Below are 27,609 nucleotides of genomic sequence, written 5' to 3'. Positions count from 1 at the left end.
CAAGGTCAGCCTTTCTGGCCCAGGCCTGTAATCTTAGCACTGGGCAAGGGACAGAAATAGATCACCACACATTCAAGACCAGCCTGAGCCAGTGAATTCTAGGAAAACATGGAGTAGAGAGTGAGAGCCTGTCTTTACAGAGCAGTCGCTGTTATGGGAATCCGTCTGGAATAACTGCTCTGCCACCAATGGGAGCAGAAGAGAAATGTCCCCTGTTGACCGGAGCCAGGACAGCTCATGAGAGGCTTTGGTCCTGGGGCCAGTGTGTACACTCATTTTATACTCTAAAACCACAAGGTGGCAGGCAGGTTTTATTTTATTTACTTATTTATTTATTTTAAGCAGCAGTGACCCATTACTTCAACTATTTCTCCAGGCCATCCTGTTTCAGGTAGCAAATGATGTCATGTTTGGCAAACCAGCAGCACAAACAGTGCTTTAAGTCAATCACTAAATAAATCACCAAATCAGTATCTAACAATTGGTCTTTTCTACTTCACCACTAACAGAGATTCAGACCTTAGATCTGCCCTGGGAGAAGAGGATCCACTCCACGTCTCTATTCATGACCATTAAATAAAACAGACTGTCAGCCTCAGGATCTGTTTGGTTACTTGCCAGTGGTACTACTGAATAAAAGAACCTGAAATTCAGAAACAGCATCAAAGGAAGCGTTGTAACCAGGGGGCTATTCAGAAGACCTAGGCAGGAGAATTGTACAAATTCAAGGCCAGCCAGGGCTTCATGACATCCGTTTGAAAAAATGCTTTGTTTCTATGTGGCTTAAATGCCCACAGGTACAATTAAGGACTGATTCTCCAACAATGTCCACATTAAAAAAAAATTATACTGTCACAATAAATTTGAGGGCTGGGGAGATGGCTCAGCAGCTAGAAATACTAGCTGTCTAATTTCCACCGGCTCAGTTTGAGTGTGGTGTGAAAATTACTTTGGGCAAAAGATAGTCTTTAGTTTGAAACAATCTTTCTTCGTCCCAGCGAACTCTGCCTCCTTTGTTTTACCAAGTTCTCTCCCCCTTCCCCTTCCCTCCCCCCTCCCCCATTCTCTGTCTGTGTCTCTCTTTGTATCTCTGTGTTTCATGTTTCTGTCTCTCTGTCCAGGGTCTCTCTCATAGTCCTGGCTGTCCTGGAACTCACTATGTAGACCAGGCTGGCCTCAAACTCACAGAGATCCTCCTGCCTCTGCCTCTCAAGTGCTGGGATTAAGCTCGGCTTGTGTGGCCTTGTGTGCAAGAAACAAGGTCTTGCAATATATTTCATGCTGGCCTGGAATTCGTAATCCTCTTGCCTCAATTTCCCAAGCCCTGGGATTACAGGCCGGCCACAAACACCCAGCCTAGGCGTTAGTTACTTAACCTGCGCTTTATTTGTGATTTAGTTTATGACAATAAGAAAAGCAGCATAGTGCAGATCCTACTAGTGGAGTGTAGAGAGCGTATTTGGCTAGCACTGGCAGGAGAGTGGTGAGCATCCCCACGGCTCCGCCCAGCCCCAGCGTAGGGGCGCCGCGCTCGAGACCCTAAAGAAGCACCGGAAGTGAGCGGCCGCCTTCGCCGCGCGCGCCTGCGCAGCTTGGCTGTTCCGCCCCCAGGCGGCAGCTTGCTTGCCCCTCAGCGCGGGCCGGGCCCGTTGTGGGTGGGTGGCTGGTCCAGAGCGCCCTGGCCGAGGTGAGGCTGCCGCGGTCCTGTCGCTTTGCAGGTGGGCACGGACAGCCAGCAGGCAGGTGTAAGGGCATCGGTCGAGTCGTGGAAAGACCTCGCCGAGCCGAGGGACTCGGCGGGTCTCCAGCTGGCTGCCTTAGCTTCTGGCCAAGGGCGCTGATGATGCTGCGACACCTGGGAGGAGGGATAGTGGAGGAGGCAGCGGTCCCAGCCAGACGGACCACCCAGCAACGGGAAGACCGGTGGGAGGGACAAGCCGCTGGGGGCGACGCGGCTTTGGGAGGCATGGATGTGAAGGACGATGGCCTTTAGGTTTTGCCAAGAGCTGGTCCTCGCCGCCTGTTTCGTGTCCTCTCACACCCGCAACCCTGGGGGGCCTGTCTCGGTGAGGTCCAGAGCCTTTTCTAGGCTGGCCCTCTAAGGCTGAGGCAGTGCTATGCGCCCATCCTTGGTGTCGTGGTGCATGGCTGGAGCTGCCAGCTTGCACCGTGCTTGGGGCAGTTCTCAGTTTGGATAGCAGCACGGGACAGGTCACACGCTGGCTCTCACGGCTTCAGTACACCCCAGAAGGCCGCTTCAGGAGCAAGGTCTGTCGTCTTCCTCTTGACCGTCTGTCCACTGCCCCAGCTGAATGGGGCCGAGTTTGTCTGTTTTCTCTTTCCGAGTGTAAATTGGAGAGGCCTCAGGCCGGGGCTGCCTCCTGCCTGCCACGGATTCCAAGGTGGTTCACGGGCCAGATGGCTGCCAAGTCCTGCTCGGGGGCTCCGGTGAGTTACTCTTTCTCCCTCCTGCCCTGGTCACAAGCGGTCTCCTCTAGAGCTGTGAGGCCAGCCGATAATGAAGCTGAGAAGGACTAGGATGCAGGGATAACCCTCTGTGACCTATCGGCCCTTGCCTGGTCCCCTGGTCGCAGCTCTACTACCCCATGAGAAATCAAGAAGCCACACCCCTGGTGCAGCATATTGTCATTCCAGGGAGAGATGCCTCTGACCTTCCAGGATGTGGCTGTGTACTTCTCCAGGGCAGAAGGGCAGCAGCTGGGCCCCCAGGAGCGGGCACTCTACCGGGATGTGATGTTGGAGAACTATGGGAACGTGGCCTCACTGGGTGAGAAGTGCCCTGGAGCCCTGGCTCACAGTGGGGAGTCTCTAAGGGACTTTGGGGCTGATTTGGCCCTTTGATTCCCAAAGGAAAGAGGATCCTGCTCTTGTCCCCAGGGACCAGTCTGCCTAGTTCTAGGGACGATTTTCCAATAACCTCAGAGTGTCATCCCTTTCCCTGTCTAACAATAGGCATTCTTAGGCATTTGAACTCTTTGTCCCTTGGTCTCCCCTGACCAGTGTGCCCATGCAGGCAGAATGTTCTCTATCTGGTGTGCAGGATCCAGCAGGCAGGGTCCTGCTCCAGCCCCCGAGGCTGCAGCAGCTCATCCAGGGTCCTTATCCTTAACAGGATTTCCAGTCCCTAAGCCAGAGCTGATCTCCCAGCTGGAGCAAGAGGAGGAGCTGTGGGTCCTGGATCTTCTGGGGCCTGAAGAAGCAGAAGTCTTAAGAAGTTGCCAGACAGGTGAGCTAAACTAGAGGCTGGTCTCAGGAATGGCCTCCCAGAGCCCTGGCTTTGGTAGCTGGAGGGAGGGCTAGAAGTGAAGGTAGATATGGTGATGGTATGCAGTCCACCCTCTCTAAGAGAAGACAGTGCTTGCATGCATGTGCTTGACAGGCTTTCCTTTGCCAGGCCATTTGCTTTGCCTAAAAAAAAGGGGCGGGAAGATGATGGTGGCACAAGCCTTTAATCTCAGCTTTTGGGAGGCAGAGGCAGGTGGATCGGATCTCTGTGAGTTTGGGGCCAGCTTGGTCTACAGAGCTAGTTACAGGGCTATTACACAGAGAAACCCTGTCTCAGAAAGAAAAAACCAAAACTAGTATTGTAGTTTTTGGTCCTAACGTGATTTGTTCTTTTACACACCTTCATGAACTTTTTTGTAGGATATACTTTCTCTTCTCGTACTTGCTCCAGGTTCTGTATCATGCTCCTTCCTCCTTCATCTCTTCCTCTTCAGCCCTCAGTGTTGCTCAGCAATACTTCCTTGTTCTTGAGACTAGGCCTTTTTGTGTTTCTCAAGCGTGTCTCAAACACTTGGATCAAGTCATCCCTTCTGGATCCTCGGCCTCCATAGTAGCTGGAACTAAAAGCATATACTGCCACACTTAGATCATTAACAGTTTTGTTTTGTTTTCTGTTTTAGTTTTTCGAGACAGGGTTTCTCTGTGTAGCTTTGGAGCCTGGACCTGGAGCCTGTCCTGGAATTTGTTCTTTAGACCCGGCTTGTGTACCACCACCACTCCTCCTCCCTTTAGCGCTCTTTAAAATGTCCCTTAGAGATCCCTTCCTCCCTTCCCCTTGCCTCAGCCTCCTCAGGTAGGAGGCTTTGAATTTGCTGTGTTCAAGAATGGCCTTGAAATCCTCATCCTCCTGCCTCTGCTTCTCAAATGCTAGGATTATATTATAGGCATGTGCAACCACACCTAGCCCTTTGAATCTTTATTTTATTGACTGTTTTCATTGTCAGCTCTAAGTATTTTGACTCTCAGCTACTGCTGGGGCTCATTCTGTTGTCTGCTCTTCTCCTTGTTCCTCTCTGTCCTGTTTTGTACATGCTCTGTTCCTCACTGTCAGAGTGGATTGTACTTCATCATGCGTGTCCTCACGTTTGCTGTTACTCTATTTCATAAAGTTAATCACATCAATTCTTTGCCCTTTATTAGTTGTTGGTCCTTTTCCCAAACATGAATGCATCATCATTTTTGAGTGATTCACTTAGGCTCTTTTATTTTATTTTTTTAAATATTTATTTATTTATTTATTTATTATGTATACAATATTCTGTCTGTATGCCTGAAGGCCAGAAGAGGGCACCAGACCTCTTTACAGATGGTTGTGAGCCACCATGTGGTTGCTGGGAATTGAACTCAGGACCTTTGGAAGAGCAGGCAATGCTCTTAACCTCTGAGTCATCTCTCCAGCCCCACTTAGGCTCTTTTAAACTATTTTTATTATCTCAAGTTTTTACAGATTTGAAATTGGCTGCATGAAGCCTATCTTTTCTAAAATTGGGAGCTTAGATCATTGATTTTTAATTTTCCTTTTTAAAGATGTCTAAAGCAAGGCTTTATGATAGTACAACCTTAAATATAGTTCATGTTTTACAAATACTACTGTTGTGTATGCATGTACGTCTATGTTGTGGTATGTGTATACTTTAGTTCAGGTGGCTGCAGGGGTCAGAGGCATCAGATCTCTAGGAGACAGAGGCATTGCAAGCTGCCAAATATGAGTACTGGGTACCAAACTCAGGTCCTCTGGAGATCAGTATGTGCTCTTAACTACTGATATATCTCTCTGGTCTGTCCTCGTGTGTGTGTACACGCATGTATGCATGCACACATGTGAGTGCTGGGTAATGAATGCATGCATGATAGGCAAGTGCCCTACCAATGAGCTATATCCTGAGCCCTTTTTTAAAAAATATTTATTTATTTATTATGTATACAATATTCTGTCTGTGTGCATGTCTGCAGGCCAGAAGAGGGAACCAGACCTCTTTATAGAGGGTTGTGAGCCACCATGTGGTTGCGAGCCACCATGTGGTTGCGAGCCACCATGTGGTTGCCGGGAATTGAACTCGGGACCCTTGGAAGAGCAGGCAATGCTCTTAACCACTGAGCCACCTCTCCAGCCCCCCCCCCCCGAGCCCTTTTTGTGTCTTATTTTGAGACAGGGTCTTAGATGCTCATGCTGGCTTTGAGCTCACTTTATAGTCTAGGCTGACTTTAAGTTTTAAGTTTGTGATCTAACCTCATTATAGACCTGCACCATCAGGCTTAGGTACATTTCAAGAATTTTCCATAGGCCATATTAGCTTTTTTTTTTTTTTTTTAACAATTCTGTAGCCCAATCACTATTTGGACAGGTAATTGTTCTTTTTTTTTTAATATTATTTATTTTAAAGATTTATTTATTTATTATGTATACAGTGTTCTGTCTGTCTGTATGCTTGCTGGCCAGAAGAGGGCACCAGATCTCATTACAGATGGCTGTGAGCCACCATGTGGTTGCTGGGAATTGAACTCAGGACCTCTAGAAGAGCAGCCAGTGCTCTTAACCTCTGAGCCATCTCTCCAGCCCTATCTTATTGTTCTTAGTTTATTGTGTAATTCCACTGTGGTCAAGGAGCATAACTCTCTGTATGGTTTCATTCTTATATTTGCTAGATGTCTTAGGACTTCCAGGCCTCTTGGTAAGCATACTCTGTGTAGTAGTAACTCTTCCGTACCTATGATCACCTGGCAAAAAGCTACTTAGAAGAGAAAGGGATTTGTTTAGTTTGGCTTGGAGTTCAGAGGTGCGGGGAGAGTCATGGCAGCAGCAGGAGGTGAGGCCAGCCTGGCAGTCAGGACACAACCTGATCATATTTCATCTGCAAAAGGAGGTGGTAAAAAGAACCATGGATGGGGACGGAAGTCTTTCAGCAAGGCACCATAGCCTCCAAACGCCCAAAGAGTACCACCATCTAGGGACCAAGTATTCAGATACATCAGCCTGTGGGAGACATTTCTCATTGAAACCATGATATCCATGTAAAAGGAGATGGGAATTGTTGGTGTTCTGTAGTTACAGGATTGTGCGATGTCATTTAAGTTGACGAGGCTAATGCTGTGACTCATGTTTTCCCCAGGGTGTCTTGTTTTGTTGTTGTTGTTGTTTACTTGTTTATTTTTTTCAGTTGCTAAGAATATCTAAGGATGTAAAGTTTACTTTCCCTCGGATTTATTCGGTGTCTGTTACTGATGTGTTCTCATTTATGAGATAAGAGATACATTTTAGGTGCTACGAGCATAGTAGCTACCCCTTCTTTCTGTTTCTGTTAGCATGGAGTATCTTTTCCATCTAGTTAATTTCACTTTATATTTAAAGTATCTGTCTTCCAGATAGCACACAGTTGGGTCCCATTTTCTATCCATTTTATCTTTTAATTTTTGTGTTCATCTTTAATTTAACTCTTTTCTTGCTTCCATCCCTTCCTCTCCTCTTATGCTCCAGTGTTGGGGATAGAACCTAGAGACTCTTTCATGCTAGGCAAGCACTCTACCACTGAGCTGCACCCCTCGCCATAGTGCGGTATTTAGTAGATAATAACGTTGTTGTTGTTACTTTCTTGGGGTTTTGTTCTGTTTTTTAGCTTGTTTTCTATTTTGACTTGAGTCAGGGTCTCTCTATGTAGCCCTAGCTGTCCTAGAACTCACCATGTGGACCAAACTGGCCTTGAACTCACAGAGATCCACCTGTGTCTGCTTCCCAAGTGCACCACGACACCTGACTTCTTGTTTTTGTTTTGACACAGGCTCTCATGCAGCCCAGGAGGGCTTCAGACTTACTGTGCATTTGAATCTGGCCTTAACCTCTTGATCCTTCTACCTACAGCTCCCAAGTTCTGGACTTAACCACCATGCCTCTAGGTTTTGCATTTATTTCCTTTTTGAATACTTCTTATTTCTCCATTCCCTTTTCTTTTATCGCATCCTACCATCCTTTATTTTAGCCATAAAGAATATATATGTGGGTGCGTGTGTATACATACACAACTTTAAATTTCATCATACAGTATTATAAAGGACCCAACACTACTACCCTCCAGAGAAACAATTTGCCCACTGCCTAGCTGACCCAAGGAAGGAGAATCCCAGTGCCCTCTAGTCAGTCTGTCTGTGGCGCACAGCTCACAGAAAGTGAGGCCTGCCTGTGCTGTGGTCCTCTCCCCTCCCCTGGTCCTGAGCATATTGCTGGGACCTGCTCACTGCTGCTCTTTCACTCACATCCGATTGCCTTGCAACAGAAACTGGAAGGCAGGAAAATATTCTTCCTTTTGAGACACTCGTATACAGGTCAGCTTGGCCTCTCTCATAGTTCCTGCTTCAGACTCCTGGGATCACAGGTGGGCACCACTCCACGTGACTCAACAATAGATGGTCCAAAGGCAATCTCAGAAATTTTAAAATACTTTGCACTAAGTTAAAATTCCACTTGCCAACATGTGTGGAATGCGATGAGAGCAGTGCTTTCTATAGAAATTGATGTAGTAAACGTGTAGTTCCTTGTATAAAAAAGATGAGAGTTTTATGTGGCTTAACAAGCTGAAGTAGAACTGAGTAGACTTGGGGGAAGAGGTGATAAACAATTTAAGACAAAAACAGGTGTATTCCAGAAAGATCTCGTGGCCATGTCTCTCTGATCCATAGTTTGCTTTTCTATACAGTTTCTCTTTGGAGGGGACCTGGGGGCAGTCAGTGGGCGTTGCATTGGCGAGGCTGAGTCCTTCACTGTTTTGGGGTAGGCAGATGCATACTCCCAGGTGGTTTTACCTCTGTAGGGGCTTTCTTCCATTGTTCTTCCATCCTTTTGTTCCCTGCTCAGTTAACTGATCCCTTTTCTAGAAACCATATTAACTTGAACTCCACTCATTCTTGTGTTGGAGTTTAAAAGGTCCCAAATGGATTTCTGTGAGATTTGATCTTCTCACGTGCTTTATTCAGCCTTTCCCATCTGTGGGAGACCGTGTGATCTCGAGTAATAGCAAAGGCACTACTGACCTTCCTTCAGTTACAGGGTGGGTTCCCCTCAGATTTGAAGCACTTTTCTGTTTTGCATTAAGCTCTTCGTTCACTAATCCGGGATATAGTTAGCAAAGATGATTATGTTACCAAGGCTTTGCCTGGAATGTTGTGTCTTCAGATATGACCAGCCTACTTTAAAAAACTTTATGAAGCAAAGAATAAATGCTCTTTGGTGAACTTTGTATTAGGTAATATTGGTAGTATTGTCTTAGGTAGATATGGTTATATCCAGAGCCAAGACTCTAGCAGCTTCCTCTACCTATAAACAGGGACCAGAGATTTCCCTCATCTGGAAAATATGGGAGGGGGTTGGAAACCTCAAAAGGCATAACCTGGGCAGCCATTACTCTTGGAGCCTGAGGAGAGCGGCCCCTCTGATTGGGCACCTCCCAGTGGGCTATAGTTAATTCTATAGCTGTTAGCGACCCGCCCTCTCGTGAGTACTACAAGCTACAGAAATTCCCTTAGCCTCCCCAGACCCTAGAATAACAAAGGCTTGTAGGGGTGGGACGACAGAAGCTAGTGATCCTTCTTTATTTCCTGGACAGTGTACTGGGTTAGGAAAATCATGGCTGTCCGTCTGGGCTGACATCTCTGACTCCGTGTGTAAAGCCCAGGGTTGTAAAATATTAGGAACAGGCATTAAAAGGGTTTATGTGGAAATCCCAGCTTATTTTGAAATCTGAAATAAGAAATCCCGTAGGTATCAAACTCCCCTCCTAAAAGAAAAATAATTTATCATTAGAATTACCTCCAATCCTCAAGGACCATAAGGCTTGCGGTGGTGGGTTGAATGAATATTTTCAGCCTAAACTTTAGCTATTAAAATGTTAAAAACAAAACAAAAACTCTGTGCTAGCCAGATGGTGGTGGAGACAAAGGAGGCGGATTAAAGGTTCACTGGCTGCTCTTTCAGAGTTCAAATCCCAGTACCCATATGGCAGCTCACAACTGTATAACTGTAACCCCATGGGATCCAATGCCTTTTTTGTTTCATTTTGTTTTTTTTTTTTTCAAGACAGGGTTTCTCTGTAGCTTTGGAGCCTGTCCTGGAACTCACTTGGTAGACCAGGCTGGCCTCGAACTCACAGGGAACCCTCCTGCCTCTGCCTCCCGAGTGCTGAGATTAAAGGCGTGCGTGCGCCACCACTGCTCGGCCCAAAGCCCTTTTCTAGTGTGCAGATACACATACAAAGTACCCATATACGTAAAGATACATAAATACATCTTTAAAAGACTGAAAGAGATCATCATTACAGCTACATCTCACGAACATTTAAAGAATAATAAACAGATGGTATGAACAGTTCTTCACTCAAAGATTTGATAATATGAAATGAACCAATTCCTTGAAAGACAATTTCCCAAAACTCCACAGATGTTTTGAAAAGAACATCTGAGGAGACATGTATTTTAATAATGTGCCTGTTTCAAGAGAGTTCCATTGTGATCTGATAAACAAGAAATGATAGCAATTCTCTACACTCTTTAAGGAGAGAAAAGTAAAAGCAGGTGGTGGCTGCGAGGCCAGTGTCACCTTAGTGGCAAAATTAGAGATGATACAAGAAAAGCAAACTGCACACAGGTATCACTTATGACCACAGATGGAATAATTCTCAAGAAAATAATTTAACTGTGTATAAAAAGAACTGTGTGGGAATAGGCCTCTCTTGATTCTCCCTCCTGTTCTTGGGAGTTATTTACAAAACAACTCCAGGAACTGGTAAGTACAAAGTTTCATGGCACAGAATATGTAAGTCAGCTGATCTCTTTGTGCCTGAAATGAACACCTGCTGGTGAATTTTGATTTTGTTGACTCTTGTTGCTGTTGCTTCCTGTTTGAAAGAGAGCTTGAGACACTCTTCTCTGTAGCCACAGCTGGCCTAGAAGTCCTGTGTAGACCAGGCTGGCCTCAGATTCACAGAGAATCCCCCTGCTTCTACTTCCTGAGTGCTTTAAGTGTTTGTCCTCATGCCTGGCCAAGTGCAGTTTAAGGTAAAATAACATAAAGACAGGCAAGGTGGTTCAGCAGATAAAGAACCTTGCCAAGCCTGAGAACCTGAATATGCTCCCCAGGACCTAGACAGTAGAAGGAGAGAACCAAGGCTTGCAAGCAGCATGCTCCCCACCTTTCTCTTTCTTTCTTTTTCTTAGACAGGGTCTCACTATGTAGCTCTGGCTATCCTGGAATTCACTAGATCAGACTGACTTCAAACTCACAGAGACCTTCCCCTGCCTCCCAAGTTCTAGGATTAAAGGTATGCACCACTATGCCTGGCCCCCATCTTTTAAAAAAGAAAAACTGTTAAATTATATAAGCACTCCAAAGATGAAATTCATAGCACATTCAAAATGTGCTTACCTAATAGATTCAAAATCTGAGTGGAAAAATACCAAAGCCTATTAAAAACATAACCAGAAGAGGAAATAAATGAAGAATAATCTATGTTTATGTATAGAAGAATATTGTCAAGATGTTAACTTTTTCCAACTTGATCTATAGATTCAGTACAATCCAAATAAAACTGTCAGCAGGATATGTTATTTGGTGGCTATCAACAAGTATTTCAATATTCATGTGGCAAAGGAAAAGACTCCAAATAGCTCGTTACTGAAGCAGAAGAGCTGAACCCATCATACTACCTGATTTCAAGACTTAACTACAAAGCTTTAATTACCAAGGCAGTGGGGTATTGGCAAAGATAAATGATCCACAATCATTGGAGCAGCACGGACAATGCAGGTATAGAGGACTACATAAATATCAACTGACCTTTGATAAGGGAACAGAGGATACAATGGAGAAAGGATAGTCATCAACAAATACTAGATGTCTACATACCAGTTTTAAAAAATTACAAAAAACCAACAGTCCTGGCTTGCAGCAGTCCTGGTTTGCTCATACTCTGCTGCTATAACTAACTGCTTAACCAACAAAATTATTTTATCTCTGTTTTGTAGGCTGAGAGAATCAAGTCACGATGATCTCAGTTATGGATGATAATCTCCCTTTGTCCTGACGTGATAGTTGGAGAAACGCTGTCTCTATCTCTCTTTTTTTTAAAAATTTATTTATTTATTATATATACAGTAGTCTGCCTACATATATCCTATAGGCCAGTAGAGGGCACCGGATCTCATTACAGATGGTTGTGAGCCACCATGTGGTTGCTGGGAATTGAACTCAGGACTCTGGTAGAGCAGTCAGTGCTCTTAACCTCTGAGCCACCTCTCCAGCCCTATCTCTCTCTTTTTAAGTAGAATCTTATTTATTATGTATACAGTGTTCTGTCTGTGTATATCTACATACCAGCAACAGACACCAGATCTTATTATTAATGGTTGTGAGCCACCATGTGGTTGCTAGGAATTGAACTCAGGACCTCTGAAAAGTAGCTGGCGCTTTTAGCCTCTGAGCCATCTCTCCAGGATCTTTCTTCGTGGCCTTGATTTTCTTGGAACTCTGTGTAGACCAGGTTGACCTTACAGAGATTCGTCTGTCTCTGCCTTCCATGTGCTGGGATTAAAGGTGTTTACTACCACCTCGCAGCTGAAGATCTTATTTTTATGTTTATGGGTGTTTTAATTGCATGAATGTCTGTTCAGTACATTTATTCAATACCCTTAGAGGCCAGAAGAGGGCACTGGGTCCTCTGGAACTGGAGTTACAAATGGTTATGAGCCATCACTTGGCTGCTGGGAACCTAACCCTTTGATAGAGTAACCAGTGCTTTTGACCACTGAGCCATCTCTCCAGCACCTTCTATGGCATTCTTAAGGCAAAACACTATAGCCACACATGTTGTCCTAACACTAGGAAAGTAGAGGCAGGAGGATCAGGACTTAAGAATCATTCTGGGCCGTGGTGGCGCATGCCTTTAATCCCAGCACTTGGGAGGCAGAGGCAGGCAGATCTCTGTGAGTTCGAGACCAGCCTGGTCTACAAGAGCTAGTTCCAGGGCAGGCTCCAAAACCACAGAGAAACCCTGTCTCGAAAAAACCAAAAAAAAAAAAAAAAACCAAAAAAAAAAAAAAAAAAGAATCATTCTGGGCTACGTAGCAAGCCAAGCTAGCATAAAAAACATGAGATTTGTTTGTTTGTTTGTTTTTGATTTTTGAGACAGGGCCTCTCTGTGGAGCCCTGAATGTCCTTGAACTCACCCTGTAGACCAAGCTGACCTTGAACCCAGAAAACACACAGACACTCTTGCTCTGCCTCCTGAGTGCTGAATTAAAAGCATGTTGCCCAGCAACATGAGATCTTATATCAACCCTTTTTCCTTAAAAAGCAAAACAACTAGGGAGAGTAAAACGGTGATTGCCAGGAAGCAGTGAAAGAGTTGGAAGGGGGGCTGGAGAGATGGCTCAGTAGTTAAGAGCATTGTCTGCTCTTCCAAAGGTCCTGAGTTCAATTCCCAGCAACCACATGGTGGCTCGCAACCATCTGTAATGAGATCTGGTGCCCTCTTCTGGCCTTCAGGCATACACGCAGAAAGAATATTGTATACACAATCAATCAATCAATCAATATTAAAAAAAAGTTTAAGAAAGAGTTGGAAGGAACTAGGTGGAACACCACGTTTTACAGCGTCAAACACTTGGTTGGCACTGCCATGGTGAATCCATGTCATTGCTTTGTCAAAGCCCATCCAGTGTACAACATCAAGACTGAACCCTGGGCCAGCAAGATGGCCCAGTGGAAAAGCACTTGACACACAAACCTGGCAACCTGAGTTTGATATTTAGGACCCATGTAAGGGAGGAAGAGAACCAGCTCCTGGGGGTTGTCCCAATTCTCATCTGTTTACCATGCCACGTGTTCCCTGACATACACATACAATAAATATTTTTAAAAGACTAAGCCCTAAACTGTGGCAGTTGGGTAATAAGGATAGGCCATTGTGTAGGGACCCCCAGTGTGACACATATACTGGAATAATAGCTCATGATTTCTCCAGCATTTGAGATTCAGAGCAAAGTTGTGTTCCTTCAGAGACTAAACACTGAATTTATGGTTCTATGTGTTTTCTATTAGCATATGGGGAGTAATCTCTGTTGTTTCTTCACAATTTTTGTTCTAGTTTTTTGTTTTGGTCTTCCCTTTTGAAGAATACTCCCTCAGGAAAAAAAAAAACAGGAAATGGAGATTTTATTGCTGACAGACCTAAGGGTACACAGAATGCCCCACAGCTAAGTGGGGTTCAGGACTATGGCAGAAACTTGGATGAGAGCTGAGTGAACACAAAAGGAAGACTCCAAAGAACATGGTAAAGTTTTGTGCTGGTGGTTTAATCTAGGTTTTAAAATTACCAGTTTAGCTGAGCGGTAATAGTACACACTTTAATACCAGCCCTCAGGAAGCAGGGACAGGCAGATCTGAGTGTGAAGCCAGCCTGGTCTACAGTTGGCCACCCAGAGATGAAAAAAGGGGTTGTGAAATTGGCTTCCGTGCAGGAACTTTGGGGGAGTAGTTGCAGAATTCAGGCAATGCTGTGGTTTGGTCAAGTGTCCCTCAATGTTTCATGTGTTAAGTCACTGGAGACCAGTGGAACCATAGCTGGTTCTCCCTTACTTGTGGTTCACAGTGTAAGAGTTGACTCTGTTGAATACTTCCTTCCCCATTGCCATCTGGCCACCTTGTCCCGAGGCCCACAGCAATGCATCTTGAGCTAAAACCTTCAGGATCATGAGTTAGGTTTTCCCTTTATACGTTCTTCACTTCAGGTATTTCCTTATAGAAATAAAACAATCACTAATAGAGGCAACCAAAGAAGTCTTCTAACTAGTCTCTAGCTTATGTCAAGTGGCCTAAAGTGGTGGCACACAACTGTAACCCAGCATTCAGGAGGCAGAAACAGGAATACTAGCTAAGCTACATTGTGAGACCCTGTCTCAAAAAAAGGGCGGGGGGGGCAGCTGGAGAGATGGCTCAGAGGTTAACAGCACTGCCTCTTCTTCCAGAGGTCCTGAGTTCAATTCCCAGCAACCACATGGTGGCTCACAACCATCTGTAATGAGATCTGATGCCATCTGGTGTGTAGGTGTACATGCAGGCAGAACACTGTATATATAATAAATAAGAAAAAGAAAGAAAAACCTAGTTAAGGGATGGGGTCTGGGGAAGTAGCTTACATTTCAAGAGTGAGGGCCTGAGTTGGATCTCTAGGCACATTAAAGAAGCAGACATGCATTTGTAATCTTGGTGCTGGGGAGGCAGAGAAAAGCACACTTGGAGCTACTTGGCCAGCCAGTGTAGCCTATTACACAAGTTGCAGGCCACTGAGGCTCCCTGTCTCAACAAACAAGGTGTCAGCTCCTAAAGGAAAATATCCTCTCTCTAGTTTACATACACACATGCATGTACATGAACATGTACACAAAAGAAAACTGGAGACTGTTTCAACAGGTAAGGTTAAGTATCTACCGTTTTAGCTACCAGCATTGCAGATGTTCTGTAATATTGTAGCAATTACTGTGACAAAATACAGGTGAGCAACTTCAGGAGTGGTGTATTACTGCTCACAGCTGGAGGAGGCACAGTCACATCGTGTCCTTAGGAAGCAGAGAGAAGTCCAGTGGTGATGGTGCATACACTTTAATCCCAGCACTGGGGAGGCAGAGGCAGGTGAATCTCTTTGAGTTCAAGGCCAGCCTGGTCTACAGAGCAAGTTCCAGGACAGGCTCCAAAGCTACACAAACCCTGTCTAAAAAAAACACAACAACAACAAAAAACAACTCAGTAATTCCAGCTCCAGGGGACTTAAGGCTTCTGGTCTCCTTAGGCATCTGCACTCTTGCGTATACCCACACAGAGAAACGTGTGTGTTGCATGTGTGTGAGTGTGTGAATGTACTTGCCCATGGGCACACATATGGAAGCCAGAGAAAATCATTAAAGTTTCAACTTTCAGGCTTATAGAAGAGTGAGGTTGTAGATGGTTAGAACCAGCTTGGGGCGAGAATTGCAACGTGGTATTGAGCTCTTGTGTCTAGTTACTCGCTTCCTAAAAGATGACATCATGCAGCTCTTAATTTGGAGAAGCCTAAGTTGTTTTGTTCCTTTTTTTTTCCTTTTTGCATCCTATTCCACAACTGAGAGGTTTTTGGGCATTTGCAGGGCTGTGATTGCTTCTGTGTGAAGCCTAGAGCTGTGACTGCTTTGGTGGAAGGGGATCCTGCATTAATGATGGTTTTTCTCATTGGTGAGACCTCACAGCAGCTAGTAGACATTTGAGCCCCTTGGGTAGATCTTGATATTCTATGTTTGCAGTAATGAGTTTGGTGACCACATTAAGTGTGGTTACCCCAGTGCACTATGAACTATGGATGGTAGCCACACTGAATTCTTGGGCATGAATGAAATTATTAATATCTCGGAAAATAGGGGGAAGATTGTAGTAATAGGAGCGGTGGCGGGGCTGCATCCCCAACACCCCAGCCGCCCACATGGCTAGCTTATGCCCCGAAATAATTACACGGACACTGTATTCATTTAAACACTGCTTGGCCCTTTAGCTTTAGCCCTTACTGGCTAATTCTGATATACCGATCAACCCATCTCTAATAATCTGTGAGCACCGGTCTTACCGGGAAGATTCTAGGTCAGAGCTTCATCGCGTGTGTCTGCCCGGGAGCGGGGCATGGCGTCTCTCTGAGGTATCTGCTCCCGAGAGGAGAGCTGTGGAGTCTGAGCTCACTTCCTCTTCCTCCTGGCATTCTGTTCTGTTTACTCCACCTACCTATGTCCTAACCAATAAAATGGGCCAAGGCAGTTCCTTTATTAGCCAATGACCTTCCTCCATCAGAAGATTAATATTTTTTAAAAGGTTTACTTTATGTGTATTTTCTCTGCATGTATGGATATGCACCATTGCATGCCTGGTGCCTTCAGAGGCCGGAAGAGGGCACCAGATTCCTCGGTACTTGAGTTCCAGATGGTTGTGAGCCACCATGTGTCTGGCTTATTTCACCAAACACAATGATTTCTAGTTCCATCCATTTTCCTTTACAACTAAAGTAAATTCCATTGTGTATATATACCACATTTATCCATTCTTTATCCATTTATCTGTTAGATCTTGGCTGGCTCCATTTCCTAGCTTTTGCGAATACTGTGACAAGAGTATATGATGTAGAGTGGTATAGCTGGGCCTTATGTGCATCTATTTTTAATGGTTTTATTGTTTGTTTTGTTTTTTGTTTTTTTTTTTTCGAGACAGGGTTTCTCTGTGGTTTTGGAGCCTGTGCCTCCCGAGTGCTGGGATTAAAGGCGTGCACCACCACCGCCTGGCTTGTTTTGTTTTTTGAGACAGAGTCTATTTAGTGCTGGCTGTCCCGAAACTTTTACTCTGTTGTAGACCGTGTTGGCCTCAAACTTACAGAGATCCTTAGTATTTTTGAGGAGGTTCTCTCTACTGATTTCCATACTGAATTTACCAATTTGCATTCCCACAGCAGTGTAGGGTTGCTCTTGAATTCTCCCCAGCATTAGTTACTTGTCTTCCTGATGACAGCTGTTGTGGAGTGAGATGGAATTTCAAAGCATGTTCAGTTTAGATTTCACTATTGTCTGAGGATGCTGGACATCTTCTCAAATAGTAGCCATTTCTTCTTACTTTTTTTTTTTTGAGACAGAGTTGTTGCCCAGTTTGGCATGAAAATCATGTAGCTGAGAATAACCTTGATCTCCTGTCTTCATTTCTTAAGTGCTGTGGTAACAGGGCTGACCACCATACCTGATACCATTTCTATTTTTTCTAAGAACTACCTATTCAGGTCATTAACTCATTTAATATGTGGATTGTCTCAGGGCTTTTACGTGTAATTTCTGCAATTTTTATATATTGTAGATACTCAGCTGATGTCTGATGTTTGAAAGATTTTTCTAGGCTTTGTTTTTTTGTTGTTGTTGGTTTTTTTGTTTGTTTGCTCACTTGCTTGCTTGCTTTTGAGGCTTCTTTAGGAGCAATGATTGAAATGTTGTTTATCATTTCTCATATAATGTAAGCAGAGAAATAGAGCCTGGGATACAGTTGGGAGAACAGCTCCAGCTGTCAGTGAAAGTTAGTTCATATAGCTTCCATCTGGCGGATGGCAATGAATGATGGAGGTCACGGGCAGGATTAGGCCCGTAAATTCCTCCCAGCAGCGAGGAAAGGGTCTAGATTACACTCCAACCCCACCATCCCAGGTACACATCTGTACCTGGAGTGTTCAGGTGTCCAACACAGGAACTCACACTCATGCTTGTTCATGATTGGCTTGTGGTGGTTCCCCCAAAGGAGAGAATCTCAATACTTGACTTTCCTTCTAGATGTTTCCCAAGTAACCTAGCCCTGTTTTTGTCCTCCACTACCAGTCATCACTGTCCACTGTGGGACTCTAGTCGCAGTACCAGGATTGGCCACCTGGACCTGCGCTAGACAGAAGGCAGCACTGGCTTTTTAAAGAACCGTTTTCAAAAGAGTTTTTTCAGGCCTAAGGGATTTGGTTCACCAGATAAAAGCACATGCTGGCAAGCCCAAGGACCTGAGTTTGGCCCATAGGGCCCAAATGATTGGAGGAGGAAATAGACTTTCGTAAGTTGTCTTTTCGACCTATACACACAGTAAATAAATGTTAAAGATTATTATGGGGGCCTAGAGAGATGGTTTATCAGTTAACGACACCTCCTGCTCTTGCAGAGGATCCAAGTCCAGCTCCCAGCACCCACTTCAGGTGGCTCATAACCACCAGTAACTCCAGTTCCAGGGACTCTGGCACCCTCTCCTGAGCTCTCAGGTCAGCAGGCACAAAGGTGACGCACGCGCACATGCAGGAAAAGACAACATATAAACAAATAAGTGAAAAATCATTAGGCTAACTTTTGTTCTGAGCATAGTGATGTGTGCATACAGTCTTGTCCTCAGGAGGCTGAGGCAGGAAGAGTGCCTTGACCTTGAGTAACCTGGGTTGTGTAAGCAAGACCTAATCTCAAAAACACCAAAACATTTCTTTCTTCTCCAGCCTTCTTTTTGCTTTTTAACAAAAAAATTTGTTTAAGGTTTTATATTCGTATGATGTTTGTAAGTTACAGAGATGGGGTAGATTATACCACAGTATGCGTGTAGAGGTCAGAGACAGCTTGGCTGAAGTCGGTTCTTTCCTTCTGATACGTAGGCTTCAGAGACCAAACTCAAACTTTCAGATGTGGCAGCAGGCCCTTTACCGACTAAACCATCTGGCAGGCCCTCCTCTTTGACTTTGAAGAGCAGTGTCTCGTGGGCCCAAACATGCTGTATAGCCAAGAATAACCAACCTTGAACTATTGGTCCTCCTGCCTGCATCTCTCTAGTGCTGAGTGCACTGCACCCGATTTTCAGTCTTGACTCAGTAATTAAAACTTTCCTCAGAGAAAGTGCCAAGCCCAGATGGCTTCACCAGTTTGCACTAAACATTTAAGGAAGAAATAGCACATACATGTGTTTTTCTCTCAGTAAAAGTTGGCTGATTCTGTATGTCAAATTTTGGAACTTACTCATTTTTATAATATATCATAGACTCTCCTTTAATTATGTGTTCTTCCATTACTGTGTGGAAAGGTATTCTGCTATACGAGTGGAGGTTGGTTTAGACAGGCATCTGAGTTTTGAACATGTGCCCTTTCTCCCCACAGTTATGAAATGCATGTCAGTTACTGCCTTGCTCATTCATTTCACACACATGAACATTCACATGAGGTAAATTCCTTTAAAACTTTTTTTATTTTACTGTGTGTGTGTGTATATACAAATGCACTCATGGGATACTTGCAGAAGTCAAAGGAAGGCTTTTGATTCTTGGATAACTTCTTAGAGAGTAATTTGGGGACTAAAGGTATATAATCTATCTTTTTTTAAGCTAATTAAATTCAGGTTTAACTTAATTTTATTTATTTTGAGACAGGGTTTCTCTGTGTTGCTTTGGAGCCAGTCCTGGAACTAGCTCTTGTAGACCAGGCTGGCGTCGAACTCACAGAGATCCACTTGCCTCTGCCTCCTGAGTGCTGGGATTAAAGGCGTGCGCCACCACCCCCCGGCCATCTACCTGTTCTTAAGTCCAGTCTTCTCAGCCTCTGTGTAATACCTTCTGTGCCTGTCTCTGTCACCCACTTTTTGCTCTTGGTATGGTGAGAATTTTTTTTTAATTTGTTTTATTTATTATGTATACAGTGTTCTGTCTGCATGTATGCCTGCAGGCCAGAAGAGGGCACCAGATCTCATTACAGATGGTTGTGAGCCACCATGTGGTTGCAGGGAATTGAACTCAGGTCCTCTGGAAGAGCAGACAGTGCTCTTAACCACTGAGCCATCTCTCCAACCCACCCCGCCCCCCAGCGCCCCCACCCCCCTGTGAGAGCTCTTTCTTTCATTCTTGGACTCAGCACTTTCTCTCTCAACCCCAGCGTTGTGACAGCGCCTGCGCTGCTGGCTGGCACCTTTAGTTGTTCTGGTACACTCTTCCTCCTGGGACTTCCTACCATGTAGACTGAGGATGAGCCCATGATGTTTTTCCATGTTACATGATTTATCCATTCCTTTTTAAAAATGTACTTGCTGACGCTAGCATGGTGGCAGGTGACTTAATACCAGCATTCAGTGACAGAATCATGAATGTCAAGCCGTTATAATCTATTCAGCAAAACTCTGTTTCAAAAAACCCAAAACTTCAATATCTGTCTTTATAAATAGAAAATAAGTTTCCTGAGAACAGAGACTGTGTTAGTCTTCCTTGTTAAATTCCTTATTTAGAACACGCTTGGCCTTGTATTTGTTGAATAAATTAATTCACTAATTTAACACTGGCAATTTGTTTAGTGACTAATGAATATTACTGTCTTCATTTTGTTTGTCAGCCATCTTTATTTCTGGATTCTATCACATTTTTCTACTAAATTGCCTGACTTCTGCATAATAGCTTTATTTTTATTTATTTTTTTTTTTTTATTTATTTGAGACAGGATCCTATGTAGCCCTGGCTGTCCTGGAACTCACTATGTAGATAAGACCAGCCTTGAACTCACAGAGGTCCACCTGCCTCTTCTTCCCAAGTGCCAGAATTAAAGGCATGTGTTTTCACACTTGGGGCATAATAGCTTATGGAAACATCAAACAAATTGTGATTTCTGCTGACAAAGGTTACCTCTAGTAATTTATTCATGGTTTTTGTTTAACAGATTCTGAGATTGAGACTGAGAAGGAGCTATCCATTTTAAACCAGAAATGTTCTGAAGAAGTAAAAACACCAGAATTAGTATCACAGAAATTCCCAAGGGCTAATTCACACACACCTGAATCCCAGGAAGCTTGCAACCATAAAGGTCATGAAGAAGAGAACCAAGGAAGTTCTCGGAGTCTGAAGAGAGCTGCTAGAGAAGACTCTCCAGTGTGTAGGAAAGAACTTCCAGAAAATGCCCAGACACCTGCTTTTGATAGACACTTGAGTCCAGGCCCAAGTGTTGTTACAATTCAAAGAAGTAAAACAGGACAGAGAGTCTTTACATGTGACATATGCAATAAAACATTTAAATATAACTCAGACCTGAGTCGGCATCGCAGAAGTCACACCGGGGAGAAGCCTTACGAATGTGGCCCGTGTGGGCGGTCCTTTACCCACAGCTCCAATCTCATTCTGCACCAGCGAATTCACACTGGGAACAAACCATTCAAGTGTGACGACTGTGGGAAAACTTTTGGGCTCAATTCCTATCTCCGCCTGCACCAGAGAATTCACACTGGAGAAAAGCCTTTCGGGTGTAACGAATGTGGGAAGGCCTTCAGCAGAAGCTCCAGTCTTATTCAGCATCGCATAATCCACACCGGAGAGAAACCTTACAAGTGCAGTGACTGTGGGAAGGCCTTCAGCCAGAGTCCCCAGCTGACTCAGCACCAGAGGATTCACACGGGAGAGAAGCCCCACGGCTGCAGCTGGTGTGGAAAAGCGTTCAGTCGAAATGCAAGCCTCATTCAGCACCAGAGGATTCACACGGGAGAGAAGCCCCACAAGTGCGCTCAGTGTGGGAAAGCCTTCAGCCAGAGCTCCAGCCTCTTCCTTCACCACAGGGTTCACACCGGGGAGAAGCCCTACGTGTGCGGTGAGTGCGGGAGAGCCTTTGGCTTCAATTCTCATCTCACTGAGCACGTGCGGATTCACACTGGGGAGAAGCCCTATGTCTGCAGCGAGTGCGGCAAAGCCTTCAGCCGCAGTTCCACTCTGATGCAGCACCGCAGAGTGCATACCGGGGAGAAGCCCTATCGGTGCACCGAGTGCGGGAAGGCCTTCATCCAGAGCTCCCAGCTCACCCTCCACCAGCGTGTTCACACTGGAGAGAAGCCTTATGAATGTGGACTCTGCGGGAAGGCTTTCAGCCGGAGATCAGCCCTCACTCAACATCAGCGGACTCACATGGGAGAGAGCCCACCGGAGTTTGAGTGTGACCCAGATTTTGTTTATGACTCCAGCCATCTGTCCACGGGAGAGAGACACGGCAGGGCCTTCAGCCACAGTGCAAAACTTGTTCTCCAGTGGACAATTCGGAGTGATGAAAAACCCCGGGGATGCACTGAATGCGGGAAAGCTCTCAGCGCTTCCTCAGTGGAATATCAGAAAATTCAAGCTGCCGAGAAACCCTATAAATGCCAGGAATGTGGTAAAGCTGGCAGCGGCGTGTCCCATACCCAACATCATGTAACTGGGGTTGGAGAGAAACCACAATTGAATGACGGATCTGAAAGATACTTAATTCATATCAAAAAGATTTTTCAAGAAAGACATTTTTAATGTGATGAATGTGGGAAACAGTTTAGAAAGTTTGTTTTATATTAGGTAGGACGGCATAATGAAAATTAAACTCTCATTAGCAGACTTGCCTCTTAGGCTGGGGCCCTATGTGCCTACTGTCTCCACCCAGTCCACTCCCCACACCCAGGGTGCTGACTGACTCAGCTCAGCGGGCCACCTTAGCATCAGGTCAAGTTCAGGTTTTTAGCACAGGGCCGAGTTTCAACACTAAAAAGCACTGACGGAAGGTTTCAAGATACGACATATCTCTTCATTGGTGATCGAAAACGAGAAACCCAGACATCTGGGGAATTGGGTTTGTCACCTTTGAGAATACTGCTGATGCTAAGGACAAGATATGGCAGTATGTGGACTGTTTGGGGACTGAGGTGGCTTCGCCAGTCTCTAGGTGTAGAGGAGACTGAAGCTTTGGGGGACAGCCACTGTAAGGCAAGGAGAGGGGGCCACAGAGTGACAGCTGGTAACCGGAGCCTAGGGCCAGTATGACAGTGAGCATGGCTGGATACCAGTTAGCAGCAGGTTTGCCTGAGTCCAGCCTGCACACCTCCATGCTGTGCGCCCAGTGTCAGTGCAGACAGCGGGAGATTCTAGGTGATGTTTATTTATATTGTACTTTTTTATTGGAAGGTGTATGACCAAGCCGTGATGATGTATTTGCAATGGCTGAGGAGTTCTGATACCCAGTTTCCTTTGGATTTATGAAGCCAATTAAAAAACGGAAAATCACTATCAATCTGTAGGGATGCGGTGTGACTCAGTACAGAGTGTGCCTAGTTTATACAAAACCCTTGGTTTGATCCCAGCACTGTAAAAACTGGGCATTTTGGCATACACCTTTAATTTTAGCATTCCAGATATGGAGACAGAGGATAAGTTCAAGGTTATCCTTAGCTACATAGCAAACTTGAGACCAACCAAGGCTACGTGATACCCTATCCAAAACAAAACAGAAAACCAACTAAGTAAATAATACCAGCAAGCAAGATAAATTGAAGGATTGCTAGTCATATTGAAGTTAAAAGTAAACACAGGGAATTCATCCTGGAAAATAAAGTTGTCTGTGTGGGCGTGACTGTTGCATGCAGGTGAGCTGGCTGGCACCACTCTGCCGAGTGAGGGAGAGCACTGCAAGTGGTCCCCACTAGTTCTTTCAGGCCCCGACCCTTGGCTTTGACTGACTAGATGCCCCAATTATGTCGCCTAGTTTTCTACAAGTTACACATTTTTTGATGCCCATAACCCTTGATTGCCAAGTGGTGTTGTGGTCCCTCAGATAGGTGAAGATCATCCACATATTGAAGTAGGCACATCTGAGTAGGGAGAAGGAATTTCTCCAAAATTTGTCCTAGTATGTGACCAAAAAGACTAAGAGAATCACTGAATCTCATTAATATTGTTGCTTTCTCTAAGAATGGGGATCTTCCCATTCAAAGGCAAAGAGGTCCCTGCCTTCAACTCCAAAGGTGCAAGCCCAAAAGTCATTTTTGTTTTCTAAGAAAGGGTTTCCTGGCTCTCCTGGAATTGCTCTGTAGACCAGGCTGGCCTTGAACTCACAGAAATCCTCCTTGCCTCCTGAGCCCTGGGATTAAAGACATGTGCCACCACTGCCTAGCCTAAAAGGCATGTTTTAAATCTATGACACTTTTCAACTTATAATGGTGTTTCTTCCTGAGGAGGGTGTATGTGTTAGAGACCACAGTGTGTTACTTGTAACAATCTGATAAATTGCTCTAAGGTCTTTGGCTATTTAATATGAACCATTGTGCTTGACTGGTAGGATTGGGGTGCTGAAGTAGAACACACAGGCTTTAAGAAGTCTGTCTTTTATGAGCTCCTCAATGGTAGGGTTAAGTCCTAGCCTCCTCTCTAAGGGTACAGGGTGGTGTCTTCTTTAACCACTTGTATATTGACCTAGCTGGTCAATCGGAGGACCTTGCAGGTCATACTGATTTCCTTCCTGGGCCCAAACATTAGGTTTGATTTGTTTTTCAACCCAGGAAATCATCAAATTGAAGGAGCTCTTGGCTTCATCCTGAATTATGTTAAGCCCAGCTCTTAAATTGGGCGTCAAGTCTCTCACCTGTAGGTTGGTTCCTGCTTCTGGAACACAAAGAAACTGTGTTACAGTTTCCCTTTCCAGAAATTTGGTTTTTTGTTTTTTTGTTTTTTTTGTTTTGGTTTTTCGAGACAGGGTTTCTCTGTGGCTTTGGAGCCTGTCCTGGAACTAGCTCTGTAGACCAGGCTGGTCTCGAACTCACAGAGATCCGCCTACCTCTGCCTCCCGAGAGCTGGGATTAAAGGCGTGCGCCACCATCGCCCGGCCCTTTCCAGAAATTTGATTGGGATTTTTTTCTCAAAAAGTAGAGGAGAGAATTCTCCCTTCGCCTTGATTACTACCAGTTTTTCTGGAGGACAGGCACATCCTTGGGAGATGTTTAAATAGGGAGGAATGGATGCTCCTGAATCAAGAAGAGATGCGATCTCTTCCTCCCAGGGAACTACCTTTAAAGGCTCTCAGTAGAAAAAATAGAGCCTTTGATCCTGCCCCCAAGTCATCATTAGAACTGAGGAGGGTCATCACCCTGTCTCCAGTCTGGGCATTCCTTCCTGGAGTGGCCCACCTTTCCACATTCGAACCGTTTGTTTTTTCCTGTCCTTGCCATTTCTCCATTCCCAGTCTGCTGTAAGCCCCCCAGGGACCTCACTTCCTGAAAGGCATAATGATGACCTTATTGGGATCCTAAGCTTTGCTCCTGTTTCTGGGGCATTTGATCCACAGACGAGAGCACCATCTTCCTTTCTGTTTCTGTTTTTCCTCATGTCCTCAAGTATGCTCTTGCTGGGCCTCCATGAGCAATTCTTCAAGTTCACTGCTCTTCCAGCTTTCTACCTTTAGCAAGGTTTTAGAAATGCCTGGTCAACTGTTGGTCACAAATGTAATTTAAACATCCGGTGACCAAAGGAATCCTCCAGATTTAATCCAGAATATTTTTTCATTTGCTCCTTTGAGAATTCAGCTGGGCCTTGAATCTCAGCACTTGTGAGGCAGAGGCAGACAGATCTCTGAGTTTGAGGCCAGCTGGTCTACAGAGTGCTGAGACACAGAGAAGCACTGTCTCAAAAAAAAAAAAATCAGTTGGAATTTCATCTCTCCCTTGTTAATATTCTCAGATCAGCACATCAGGAACTGATTTTTCCTCTTTCCTAATAATAAGATCCCTCAGATTCCTAGTATGTTCCCCGTGCACTCTGTGGTTACCACCCCACTGGGATCCTGACTAGAGTATGTCGCATTGACTGCCAGGACTCCAGGTCCAACTAGATTCTCCCTGTCCCAGATGTTGATCAGAACCATTCTAATCATCCCTTCTTCCCAGAGAAGAGAATACAGGATTGACAGTAATTCACCCCAAGTATAAACCTGGAGTCCCAATAATTGATCCAATTGGTTTGATACTCCAGAAAAGATCTAGATCTAGATCTAGAAGATCCAGATCTAGAAAAGTTTTAAGCTCTTTTAAAGACTTCTTACTTGAAAACTAATAAGGAGAGCATTCACAAATCCTATTTCACTACCCCCTAAGGGAACCCACTTACAAATGTGTGCTTTGGCTGGGGAAGGACCTTGTATAGGTTGAGCTTTGGGGATATGCAAATATGAAAATTTCTATATCGGTTTTACATTGTTCTAGCTCCAGTTTTAAGTTGGAGTAAGAGGGATTTCTGGGGGGGAGCTGGGAGTGGGATAGACAGAAGTGAGAGATGAGTTGGAAGAAGAGTAGGGTCCATATTGCTCCTACAAACAGCATGTTCAAGCCTGTAACATAAATGTCCCACTTCTGGTACTAACTTCTGTCTTAGTTGCTATTCAGTTGCCACAATAAAATACATCGACCAAGGCAACTTATAGGTGAAGGCACTTAATTGAGGGCTTGCTCACAGTTTTAGAGGGTTAGTCCATAGTTATGGTAGGCTGGCCTGGTGCTGGAGCAGTAGCTGAGAGCTCTAATCCAGTCCACAAGTTGCAGGCAGAGAGAGAGAAACTGGACCTGGCATGGACTTAAAATCTCAAAGTCCCCCCTACACACACACACACACACACACACACACACACACACACACACACAGTACCATACCTACTCCAACAAGACCACACCTCTAACCCCCAAACAGTTTCACCAACTGGGGACCAAGCATTCAAATACATGAGCCCAAGGCATCTTTCTCATTCAAACCACCATACACCCTGACTTGAACAGTTTAGGGAAAAAGAGTTTGTTCATCTTAAAATTGTAGGCTTCCATGTGTCACTGTGGGGACGCCAGAGCACCACAACAGCTGGTTCTAGACTGTGTGGACAAAACAGAGCTCTTACCTGTAGGGCCATCCCCAGCCCCTGGAGGTTTGTTCTCTTTGTTTGCTTTTGTTTTTATGACACAGGTTCTCCTGTAGCCCAGGCTGGCCTGGGACTTGTTAGTCAAAGGTGGCCTTGAACTTAAGGTCCTCTTATAGCTACCTCTCTAATGCTCTATTATAGGAAGCAACAGGTCTGGTTTGTGTGGTGCTGACAATCAAACTCAGAGTCTTGTGCATGCTATACTAGGCACCCTACAGACAGTTTTGTCTTATGCACAGTTTTTCTCAAGTACATGACGTAGAAAAGCTTTATTTGGGAAGGAAGAATTGCAGCAACACATTAGAATAACTATAAAACATTTTGTTTGGCATTGTGTTCCTGCGGGTCTTCTGTCCTGGAAATAAACTGAGTAAATTAAAAACATTCCTAGCTTCAGTTCCTTGGGGCCCCCAGATCTCATGGGAAGTGCTGATGCAAAACACAGCTCTGGCCTTAAAAGGAGTAATGGAGGTTATTTTGAGTCAAATTTGAGTGGCCATGGCCTGGGAACATAGATTTCGGCAGTCCCAATGTTAAAGTGGTGACATGAAGCTTTATTTGTTTTTCTGAGACAGAGTATCTCTGTGTAGCTTTGGAGCCTGTCCTGGAACTAGATCTTGTAGACCAGGCTGGCCTCAAACTCACAGAGATCCACCTGCCTCTTCCTCCCGAATAGTGTGATGCGTGCAACACCACCTCCCAGCTTTACATGAACTTTTATAGTCACAGAACAAAAGAAAATCATAGATCAAGGTATTGCCTTAATACATTGGTCTGAACATTAAATATGTGGAATTCTAGGCTATAATAGTTCTCAAGTGATATAGTGACTTTCTTAGCTTTTGTATTGGTAGAGGCTAGGGGTCCCTTAAACCGATACATTCCAAAGGTTTTATGTGTTAGTTAAAAGGATGCTAGCTCACAAAGGTGGACAATAAAGAGCTATTAGGGAGACTCAAGATAGCCCAAGGTAATTTGGTTCTGGAACTGCAACATTCTGACTATACAATCGCCGGGTTCTCATCAGCCAACCAGTCATCCTCA

The 27,609-nt window shown here is 44.7% G+C and overlaps 1 protein-coding gene across 1 annotated transcript; it reads left to right on the top strand.

The window, feature by feature from the left end:
- Positions 1 to 1,594: 1,594 nt before the first annotated feature.
- On the top strand, positions 1,595 to 26,949 carry Znf251 (zinc finger protein 251). Its single transcript, XM_075959688.1, has 4 exons — positions 1,595 to 2,448; positions 2,656 to 2,788; positions 3,134 to 3,247; positions 20,545 to 26,949. The coding sequence occupies exons 1-4, from the start codon at positions 2,419 to 2,421 to the stop codon at positions 22,146 to 22,148; spliced, it is 1,881 nt and encodes a 626-aa protein (XP_075815803.1). The 5' UTR covers positions 1,595 to 2,418; the 3' UTR covers positions 22,149 to 26,949.
- Positions 26,950 to 27,609: the final 660 nt, after the last annotated feature.

This window comes from Microtus pennsylvanicus, chromosome 2 (assembly GCF_037038515.1).
Source record: "Microtus pennsylvanicus isolate mMicPen1 chromosome 2, mMicPen1.hap1, whole genome shotgun sequence".
Classification (NCBI taxonomy): Eukaryota; Metazoa; Chordata; class Mammalia; order Rodentia; family Cricetidae; genus Microtus; species Microtus pennsylvanicus.
The sequence above is the reverse complement of the archived record's forward strand: the minus strand, read 5'-3'. Positions and strand labels throughout refer to the sequence as shown.